The sequence below is a fragment of the Theropithecus gelada genome, chromosome 12 (assembly GCF_003255815.1).
Source record: "Theropithecus gelada isolate Dixy chromosome 12, Tgel_1.0, whole genome shotgun sequence".
In the NCBI taxonomy this organism is placed as follows: domain Eukaryota; kingdom Metazoa; phylum Chordata; class Mammalia; order Primates; family Cercopithecidae; genus Theropithecus; species Theropithecus gelada.
Window position 1 is genome coordinate 19,785,274 of NC_037680.1, and position 12,002 is coordinate 19,797,275.

The following is a 12,002-nucleotide window of genomic DNA, read 5'->3' on the forward strand; positions in this document are numbered from 1 at the left end:
GCTTTGTTAAAAGGGCATATAACTCTTCCAGTTCTATCTAACCTTTTCTTCAGGTCTTTACTTTTTTTCGATGAATGGCTCCTTGCACATACAAAGATTAACATCAAACAAAATTCATATGCTTTTTCTCTTATTAACCTTTCTTTTGTCAGTTTAATTTACAGATCTCAGCCACAGAAGCTAAGAGAATAGAGGAAATGATTTTTCTTCCCCAAATCTACAACAGGACATCTTTTGAGATAGACTCAAAAAATTTTGAATTCATGGAAGCCAGACTGAAATTAATTTATACTTGCAACAAAATGAAGAGGAGATTTCATATTTTCTTTTCCTTTTCACTAATCATGACTGACTCCAGGTTCTGCTCTCCATAATCAATGACCATGTTACCCTTTCTCTTCCTTTGGACCATAAAAATTAACCTATGCTTCCCATCCTGCTAACTCTCTATGGACAACTTCATCTTTTATTTTTACCTTTTTCCTATCTTAGCAAGTTCAGTACCTAATCAAACAATGCTCTATTAGACCTTTCCAATCATTGTAATTATCTAAATAGGTAATCTTAAAATTGATTTAGCTAATAAATGTAGATGACTAAAAGTATCCTTTTCGGTTTTATGAAAACTGAAACTTGAAAAGCTAAAATTCTTACATTTTGAGAATGACTGTGTGTATTCTATAAGCAAATTAAAAATACATGCCTTCTGTAAGCTGAATTTTTAGCTTTTTTAAGTCAGAAAAAGATTAACAAAATCAAATGTGTTTTGAAACACTTCTAAAAAATAAGCAAATAGCCCTTTTAAAAGAAGCAAGAAAGATATTTCCAGTGAAATATAATTATAACTTAAAAGTGAAATATTGGCTGGTCACGGTGGCTCATGCCTGTAATCCTACCACTTTGGGAGGCCGAAGTGGGTGGATCACCTGAGGTTGGGAGTTCGAGGCTAGCCTGACCAACATGAAGAAACCCTGTCTCTAAAAAAAATACAAAATTAGCTGGGTGTGGAGGCTCATGCCTATAATCCCAGCTACTCAGGAGGCTGAGGCAGGAGAATTGCTTGAACCTGGGAAGCTGATGTTGTGGTGAGTCAATCTGAGATCATGCCATTGCAATTCAGCCTGGGCAACAAGAGCAAAAACTCCACCTCAAAACAAAACAAAACAAAAAAAGTGAAGTATTGCTACCAGGAGACTTGAAAAAGCAATCTAAAAATATTATAAAGCTATTATTTACAAGTTTGAATCCTAATCACAAACATGGGAATTATATCTCATGGCAATTTGGTTTTTTTTTTTTTTTTTTTTTTTTGAGACGGAGTCTCGCTCTGTCACCCAGGCTGGAGTGCAGTGGCCGGATCTCAGCTCACTGCAAGCTCCGCCTCCCGGGTTTACGCCATTCTCCGGCCTCAGCCTCCCGAGTAGCTGGGACTACAGGCGCCCGCCACCTCGCCCGGCTAGTTTTTTGTATTTCTTAATAGAGACGGGGTTTCACCGTGTTAGCCAGGATGGTCTCGATCTCCTGACCTCGTGATCCACCCGTCTCGGCCTCCCAAAGTGCTGGGATTACAGGCTTGAGCCACCGCGCCCGGCCTGGCAATTTGTTAACAGTATCAAGATGGAGATTAAACAAAGGTCAATGCCTATAAATTAGAGAAAAGAAGGGCAGATAGGAGGCAACTATCATGTCTTTCAACATGGTTGCTAATGCAATTAATTCCAAACATGCATATATATGAGATTTGACCAATTAATTTACTAATGGTATCTATGTTAATATTTAAAAGTGATTATCTTGAAAGTCATTTATTTATATTTACTTTATTAAATGTTCTAGATGTATAGTAGAGAGAATAATATGACTTGACAAACCTTACCATTTTGCTATAAATGCTTCATATTTTTAAGAACAAACTTGTTATAGCTGTTGTTGAAAATACAGAGTTCTCTCAATACCATTCTCTTTCTTTTCTCTTTTATCTCTCCAGAGAAAGCAAGATGTTGATGGTGTATGATTTTTAATGTGCTTAATTTGTAGATTTTGAACTAATTTTAGGCTTACAGAAATCAAAAATTAGTACAGGGAGTTGCCCTCTATTTCTAATGAAAACATCTCACATAATGATGATATAATTATCAAAATAAATTGCTAAAATTTGAAAATATTACTATGTTATTTCAAAAATAATGTGTTGTATTGTTTACATATTTTTCAACATCACATCAACCATAATATCATGAGAACATTTTTATTGTGTTGTATTATTTGTTTTAATCAAATTGTGCTTAAGATAACTATGTAAATAGATGTAGCACTAGTTCTTTTTTTTTTTTTTAAGTACTGCACAATGAACCATTATTCTCTCTAAAAGTGTGAATTGCTGGGTGAAAGTATATGTACCATTTCACAATTTCAAAATATTGCAAATAGCTCTTCAGAGTGGTTGTACAAAATTGTCATTTTCATCAATTGTGGGTGAAAGTATGGTTTCTCCTCATTACAAAACTTTTAAAAACTTTTCTCAAATTTTGGGTGGATAGTCTCATTGTTTCATTATAAATTTTCTTGATAATTGGAGAGATTGACTATACTTTATTATATTTTCTTTTCTGTCCCCTAGCATAACTTGTCCATATTTATCTTCATCTCTGTAACGGTACATTATATAAACTTCAGTTGTAATCCTTTGTTGCTTTTAAGGATTACAACTATACACCACTAGTATTTTGTTTTGTCTTTTAAATTTCTTCATAGCTTCTGCTACAAAGAGTTTTTAACTTCAGTGAGATAAAATATACCAAACTTATACTTCCTGATTTGTTTCTGTGTATAATTTGTGAAATCTGTTCTTACCCTGAGTTTATAAAGATATTCTATATTCTTTGATATTAAAAAGCTCATCATATTTACACCATTAAAATGCTTGAAATTTATTTTTGAATATAGTTTGAGTTGGAGATAACATTTTGTTTCATTCTTTGCATATAAACTGTTCTAGCATAATTCATTACACTCAATTCATTATTTTATATTTGTAATGCCAACTAGGCAATGTATAACCAATTTACATACAAGATATATATATGGATGGATCTGCCTCTGAGCCCTCTGTTCTTTTCCATTTAATTTTTTTTTATTGGTAATATTATATTGTGTTACTTTAGCTTTTTAATAATAAAGACATTTTTCAAGGAGAGACTACAAATGCATATTACTTCAAAATTGCCTTTGCCATTCTTGACATTTTGCTCTTGTATGTGAATTCTACTAACAACATGTGCAGTTTCAATAAAAAAATCATTTTGGCTGTTTTTTGTTTGGTTTTAGAAACAGGGTCACACTCTGTCACCCAGGCTAGAATTTAGTGGTGCAATCATAGCTCACTACAGCCTCAAAACCCCGAACTCAAGAGATCCTCCCACCTCAGCCTTCCAAGTAGCTGGGACTACAGGTGTGTGCCACCACACTGAGACATTTCGGCATTTTGAATTACATTAAATTTACAGATAATTTGGGCTAATTTTCCATAGCTATGGAAATTGATTTTTTTGCATCATGAAAGTAACATTTTCCCCCTTTAAGATGATCTTTTATGTCCTTTGCAAACGTTTTATAATTTTCTATATTAATGTTTTGTGCATAGTTTGTTGTTATTACTACCTTAAGAGTAGCTTTTTAAAGATCATATTACTTTTCTTTGGTGGGGGGCAAGTGGGGGGAGTGCAGTAGCAGGGTCATGCTCTGTCACCCAGGCTGGAGTACGGTGGTGCAATCTTGGCTCACTGCAACCTCTGCTTCCCAGGCTCAACCAATTCTCATATCTCAGTCTGGAATTACAGGCATGTCCCAACATGCCCGGCTAATGTTTGTATTTTTAGTAAAGACAGGGTTTTGCCATGTTGGCCACGCTAGTCTCGAACTCCTGGCCTCAAGTGATCTGCCCACCTCGGCTCCCCAGAGTGCTGGGATTATAGGCATGAACCACCGCTCCAGGTCTAACCACATTTCTCAATTAGTCATTGAATGTAGGTACACCATTTGAATTTATATTAAGCAATGTTCACTTTTTAAAAACATCTCTATGCTATGTTTGGTTAAAACACAACATCAGAATGCATCCTACAAAATAAGCATATTGTTTGGTAAAACGGAAACATATATACTTCGTTACAATGTAAAATGTGAAATTTGTTAACTTGGATTACAGGTATTTGAGGACACTCGTTTAAGTTTGAAGCTGTTAAGTTTCTTAAGTCATTACTTTACATTTTTTTTTATTAGTGGGAACATATAGATATACTGTTACTGACTTTGTATTTCTAAAAGAAATGTTATTTCCCTCCATATTTAATAATTCAGTTAGTTATAGAATTATATATTTCCTTAGTAGTCTGAAGATTTTACTCTTGTTGCTGATGAGAAGTCTGTTTAAATACCATTGTCTTCCCTCTGCAGACAGTGTCTACTACTTCTGGTAGCATCTTAAGATTTTCCTTTTTTCATGCTGTTGTGAAGTTTTTCTTCAACTACTGACTTAATTTTATTATTCTCAATGCTTACAGCAAATTTTCTATGTTGAGACATTTCTTTCTTCATTTCTAGTAAACTCTGTGTCATGATCACTTTGAGTATTACTTTTCTACCGTCTTTCTCTTCTTTGCCATTTGTCAACATTTATTAGCTAAAAGACTATTACATCTATTAGTTTATCCTCTAAGCCTCACAAGTGTTGTCATGTTTTTTGTATCTTACTGTCTCTAACATTAATTAATTTCTTAATTTTTATTAATGAATTTCTTAATGTTTATTAATGAAAATAGCATCTTATTTATGCATTCTCCCTTTCACTAGTCCAATATAATTTTTATTTTATCAATTTAGATTTCTTTTTAATTTTAATTATAGTGATTTTTTTTTATTTCCAAGATATTTAATTGTTTTAATTTTAACAAATTGTTTTCTGACATATATATATTTGGCCTCCTGGATGTCCCTATTTCTTGTTCTTTTCATACTTTTTTTTCCTTTGCCTCTTTGATGAACCCTAAGTAAATATTCTTCAGATTCTTCTACCATTTTCATTTCCATTCATCTTCTGCTTGGTGGGATTTTTTTAAGCTGTCTTTCTTAAGAATCCATGTGTTGTGGAAATTGAATTTGAGTATTCTAAAGGGGTTATTTTTTTAACCTCTTTTTTAGTACTCACTTCTCTCTGCTGGGTGGTTTTAGAATGGACTTCATTCAACCTCTGCGCCTTAAAGTGCAGCCTTCTCTTTCATAACTCATTTGAGTTTTTGCTCCACAGAGCATATGAGAGCTTGCAGAGTCCATAACTTGCAATGGACTTGAATCAGAGCTGGACATAAGGCTGTTTCTGTGGCCTCTAAGCCTCCAGGGTTAGTCACTTCCAACAAGTCACTGGCCTAACAGTAGATGACACGGCTTTATTTCAGCCTTGCTTCCCTGTGGGGCAGGATTCCCCGCTCCTTAGTTTAAGTAAGTTTTTTTTAGATCCTGTCTCTCTGTAGCGTCTATGTAGCCTGGAATCTCAGAATTCTGTTTCAGTCATTGTCTCTGCTTTGTATTTCTGGTCTGTTTATCACTTAAAGAAAAGTCCATCTTACTTTTTGGGATTAGCTATCTCTATATAATTTTCATCTTAAATATATTTTACAAATCATTACTGTGGTTTTAAAGTCAGAAATGGCCTGAAAGTGTAGACTTTTAACAGTGTCTTGGCCAGAGATCTTGATTCTTCATAGGAAAAGTGAACTATTGCATTTTCCTCTTTTTATACTGTGAACTTCCAAAGGCTAGAAGGAAGACATTTTCATCCTTATTCACTCACAACTAATAATCTATGGCACACTGTAAGCACTTAATATTGAATTGTATTTAATGTATTTAATGAATTGTATTTAATATATTTAATGAAATATTGAATTGTATTTAATGGCTCTTGTCATCTTTTAAACCTGAGGTCAAAATGTTCGTTCTATGTGAATTGGGATGTTAAAGAAGAAAGCCTTTATCCCATCCATTTCTTATATTCAGCCATACGAAGGATCAAAGTCTAAATCTGATTGTGAAATTTAGAACTCTCTGATATTTTTAATACTTAAAAATATGAATCTAGTTAAATATTTAAAACATGAATACTTAAAAACACGAATATAGTTTTGGGTAAGAAGTTAGAGATGTAACAAAGCGATATATAGTTCTTCAACTTCAATAAAGTGGAATACCTAGATGGAAACACATTTTACACCTTACTTGTATTTATTTATATGTGCCAATAACTGGGTGTTTTGAGGGTTTTAGTTTTGATTTGTTTTGTCTGTTTTCTTTTTTGGTCTGGCAAGTTAACCTATACATTTGCCTAAAAAGCTTTCAGAGAGGATTGCAATGGTTAAGCAAATGGCAACTTCTTAGTAGGAGGCGGGGTGGGGTAGGGAGGATATTCAGAAAGATTCATACAAACTATTAATGCCAACTAATTTTAAGTTTTAGTCAGACCTTAATGCACTATTTTATATCTATAATAATTATAATTATTTCTGACTGTCTAACTACCCTAATTCATATGCTAAAAATAATTTAAGACAAAGATCATTATCCTCAGTCAGGGGTTGCCAATCCCTGGACCACAGACCAGTACTAGTCCGTGGCCTGTGAGGAACCAGGAGGCATAGCAGGAGATGAACAGCAGGTGACTCAGCATTATCACCTGAACTCCACCTCCTGTCAGAGCAGCAATGGCATTAGGGTTTCATAGGAGTGCAAATCCTACTATGAGGGATCTAGATTGTGTGCTCCTTTTGAGAATCTAATGCCTGATGATCTGGGGTGGAACAGTTTCATCCCAAAACCATCCCCTGCCTTCATCCATGAAAAAATATCTTCCATCAAACCAGTCCTTGTTATTCAAAAGGTTGAAGATCGCTGTCCTAAATGATCCACAAATGTGTCACAAATACAGTAATATAATTTTGTATTAAAATCGTGCTTATTTATATATTTTTAAAATACCCTTTCTCATAAAATTTTCTTAGAAAATGTATGGGGTGATTTTCCATTTTGTAGGTAAGGAAATAAACACATAGAAGCACAGAGGAAACGAACAGCAAACTGTGATTTGAACCTCAGGCTCGACCAATGTTTCAAACTCCTGGCCGTCCTGTTTCACTTCCTTCCATATGTTTCAACACTTCCCTACAGTCGGTAAAGTGTCATGATTCTACTGGTTTTGATTTTGGATGAGAGGATTAGAATGATTTGGTTGTGTATATATTTTAATTAAAATGTTTTCAGTTTAATTTACTGAAACAGGATCTAAAATATGACAAAACTTCCTAGGGCATCTTTGCCTTCAGACATGGCCCTCACAAGCCTTACACGTCATCAAACCTGAACATAACACAGAGTGATCTCGTGAAACATAAATACTACTTTTAATACTCTATTACATGAAAATATATATATATATATATGCATTACAACACTCTCTTTTTTTTCATCATCTTATCTTGGATATTTGTACACCAACGTTCACTGGAGCATTATTCATAACAGCCAAAGTGTAGAAACAATCCAAGTGTCCTTAAACAAATGATTGGATAAAAAATATGTGGTATGTACATACAGCAAAACATTATTCAGCCATAAAAAGAATGAAGTTCTAATACATGCTATAGCATGGATGCACCTTGAAAACACTACGCTAAGTGAAGTAAGTCAGGCACAAAGGACAAATATATGATGATTCCACTTACATGAAATTTCTACAATTAGTGAATTCATAGAGACAGAAAATATCCATCACCAAGGCCCAGGGAAAGGGGAAAATGGGGAGATATTGCCTTACACAAAGTTTCTACTTGAAGTGATGAAAGTGTTTCAGAAACATAGTGTTGATGGCTGCAAAATACTGAGAATGTAATAAAAGCCACTGAATTGTACACTTAAAAACAGATAAAATCTCAAATGTTGTTTTATATATGTGGATATACATGTATATTTATCCCAATTTTAAAAATTATAATGTAATATACCAAAAAAGATTGAGTGTGCACTTGGTGGTGCATTGTATGATGTGTAAACTATACCTAAATAAAACCGTTTCTTTTTAAAGCTGCTTATTTTGGCAGACCAAGACATTCAACATGTCATTCCCTACTTCATCTCACACCAATTAATGTCATATTACCTGCATTTCAATTGCACCAAATGACTCCTTGTCTACGTCATGCTTTTCATGGCTTTGTACTAAATATTTTCTGAATACTTAGTCCAGAAGAGCAATTTTCAGTCTTTTTGGTCTAAGGATCTTTACACTCTTAATCATGATTGAAGGCTCCAGAGTCTGTGTATGTAGGTCAAGTCTATATCTATTTACTGTATTAGAAATTTAAACTTAAAATAAATTGTTTTAAATATTTACCAATTTTTTTAAAGTTAGAATAATGCATTAATTGTGTTCATCTAAATAGCACCTTCTAAGAAAAGTAACTATTTCTTAAAAAAAAAAAAAATAACAAAAGATCATTGTTTTACAATGTTACAAATATATTTGTCTTACTAAAATACAGCTGTATTCTTCTATCTGCCTCTTTATCCTCTCATTGTGTTGTTTTGGTTGAAGTATATGAAGAGAATCCAGCCTCACACAGTTGTGTAATTGGAAAAGAGAAGAGTGTTTTAATAATAACCTTTACAGATAACTGGGTATTCTTTCATACTACACCTACACGTGACAAGTGGTAGTTACCTAAAGGTTAGTTGCAGTGTGGAATCTGAAAACATGGTGATGAACTTTTCATCCTCTATTACATTAAAATTCATTGGTCTATCTTGCACTTTGAATAAATCATTTATTCATGCACGATTTTATCATGTCATTTGAAAATATTGGTTCTCTAACTTATGCATATCTTCTAAATGTTGACACATTTCATTATGCAATACCCCAAAATCACATGCATTAATATTACCACCATCTCAACAGAAAAGCCTGTTAAGTATTGGGAAGCTGTCAAGGTTACTGTGGTGGTTACAAGACTTCTAATGTTTTACTTCAGAGTTTGGTTTTTACCATTTGCAACACATACAGTAGGTCATTCACCTTGAAGTGACACACTCACTGTATTCATTCTTTAGAAAATGTCCACCACACATTCAGGCTTGGACAGCTGTAGTTTAGTTATTCAAATCTAAATTGTTTTTTAAAAAAATGATTAAATAAACTAGCTTACCTTTAGTATAGAACTAGGTACAGGCTTTTAAAAGCATAAGATGAAGACTCATGCAATAAAATAAAAACTTTGCAATATATAGTAAGCAAAAAAGCAGTTAGCTGAGTAATATATTTAGTATCATTCCACTTTTATAACTAAAAATTTCACACACATAACAATATTCTGGGGCATGTCACATGTCAGTTATGGGTAAGTAAACAGGATTAATGGTTTCAGAGATGAGGCAGGGATTTCATATTTAAATCCATATTATTTGAACACTCCACAACAAATTTATATATTACTTTGCAATTTAGAAAGCAAAGAAAAAAATGATTTCCAAATAGTGAAATTGGAAGAGTGGGAAATATATGGAAATCACACAAAGACATCAAGAAAAAAGTTGTGTGAGGAATAAGAAGATGGTTTTCATTAAACTTGAATGACAAGAAAAACGTTTCCCTAAATTATGTGGATAATCCACACTGAACATTATGCTTGAATAATTTTGTCCCATAAAAACATTAAAAATATTAGATCATTTCTATAACATTTCCTCATCAAGTCTGCTATATACATACACACAAAATAATCTCTGATGTTTGCTTGAGAAACCATGATTAACTAAATATTACTGAAGAGATATTCTTAAAGATACAATTTGCCCACTGGAAAAAAAAATCAATTAAAACAGTTTTATACTGAAAAACTATTTTTCATGAATTTTAGTGCAGTTATTTATAAGAAACAGTATGATAAAATATATTAAACCTTCCATGATTAGAAGCTAATAATCATAATTTGCTGTACATGCTAGCAGTTAATTGCTTCTTTGACATTTGACGGTAGGGTTGGGGGGCTTGAATGATAATAGCCACATTAATTTCTCAATATAAACTCTAGGAAAATGTAATTGCTACATGCAATTACCACTATTATGTCTCTAGTAACCTAAATGATATCGTTTCCATATAACTATTTAAAATTAAATTATTGTACTTACTTTCAACAATTACTTGTCTGTCTTCCCAGTTGTCTTTAATAAGCTGTATATTTCCAAAGTGTGCGTCACTGTAAAAGATTCGGTTGGTACCTTTTCTTCTTTGATTATAGTCAAAAGCCAAGGCTATGACATTCTTGAAATAATGTGGATTCTCATATGGCCTTATTGGGGAATTTAAATTGGTTTCATCAGAAAGATGTATACTTTTTAATATTGTTCTTCCTGAATATAGCAAATAGCCTTCATGCCTCAGGCAAGTAACTCCATCTTCTGCCAAATATCCATGGGCACAAGCACAAGTTCTCTGGGAATTTCCTCGATAAAGACAGAGTTGCTTACAGCCACCATTGTCCCTGGCACAAACATTGGTCCCTAAGGAAGAAAAATGATACACACATGCACGTGTTTATGTTTTTCTTTTGTTTTTCAAACAAAATTCTCCATAAAGAAATATTAAAACTTTGATGTTGAGTATTCTTTTTATTCTTAATTGTAAGTTGATTAATAAAAAATTTAAAAAGTACTGTTTTTTTAAAAAAATCACAGCAGTTTAAATCTTGGGTTTCTTATTTAGAAAATCATATTCTGTTTCATTCACCATCCAAGTTAAGTATCAAATTTTTCCCTTAATGAGCCAGTTAAGTATATAAGTCTTTTTTGAAACTTGATCCTTAGATTATAGTGTTTCATACATTGTTCATTCAAAACATGAATTGATCTCACCAGAAATAATGCACTGCTTTAAACTCTATCTATGAGACATGGAAAGTATCAAACAAATCTATGGCTACAATGCGCCCAACCTCCTAAACATGTTGAGCATAAGTTCTTACTCCAATTTTAAGGGAAGATATAATATGCACTTAAAATTTATTCACCAGTCTGATTCTTCTCTGTGAATTCATTATTATCTCCAACATTATTATAACTTCCTTTGATATAAACAAGTTAGTTACAATTTATTTTAATGGAGGTAAACACATTTTAAATACCCAAATCATTGTCCTATAAGTTTAAAATACATTATTTTAAGGAAGTAATGACTTTGGAAATATTTTACACTAACAGCATGACCGTTGGGGATCATAACCACTTATATATAATATGATTCATACTATGTATAAAAATTTCAACTGCCTTTTACTCTCTAGTATCCTACTTATGCTTTTACTTTTTATCCAATCAATACATGTATCAAGTTTTTCTATATTCTTTAGCCAAAACCTATAATCAAGACATGCCAGGTATGTAACATGTCCATGTACCTGTGCTGTCCTGGGCAAATATGTTTTTGTATGAAATATGACATATTTACTGTATTAGGCTACTATATGATATTTGTAGGAAATTAGATGTAAAGATAAGGTTTTGAGGTTTTAGACTCATATAAGAATTTCTAAGTTTGACAAATGTTTTTTAAAAATTGGAGAGAAATCACATAAAATATATGTATTATGTATTCTTTCAAGAGTGCTGACCTTTCTCTCTTACTCGGTTAAATATTTTAACCTCCTTCAGGTTGACTCCAAGACCAGTTCTCATGGTTATCGTTTCTGTGGCATCATTCTTGTGGCCCCTTCTGACGGACCCGTTTGCATGTGCTCTGCCAAAAAGTTGAACATACATGATCAACAATCTTCGACTAATTAAAGTCAAGCCAGTTACTTAAGCTGAAGATAACAGATGGGCCAACAGAAGGAAAAGAAACCAACTTTAGTCTGTGACATTGAAATGTTTGAGCTTGGAATAGCAATAGTGCCTGCCTT

At 33.0% G+C, this 12,002-nt stretch overlaps 1 protein-coding gene across 1 annotated transcript in view; it reads right to left on the minus strand.

The window, feature by feature from the left end:
* Positions 1-12,002, minus strand: part of LRP1B (LDL receptor related protein 1B) — a 1,963,100-nt gene that overhangs the window by 484,350 nt on the left and 1,466,748 nt on the right. Inside the window, exons 40-41 of the mRNA XM_025404289.1 lie at positions 11,715-11,839; positions 10,237-10,608 (exon numbers count right to left, since the gene is read on the minus strand). Coding sequence (XP_025260074.1) covers positions 10,237-10,608; positions 11,715-11,839 — 497 coding nt within the window. The remainder of the gene's footprint in view (positions 1-10,236; positions 10,609-11,714; positions 11,840-12,002) is intronic.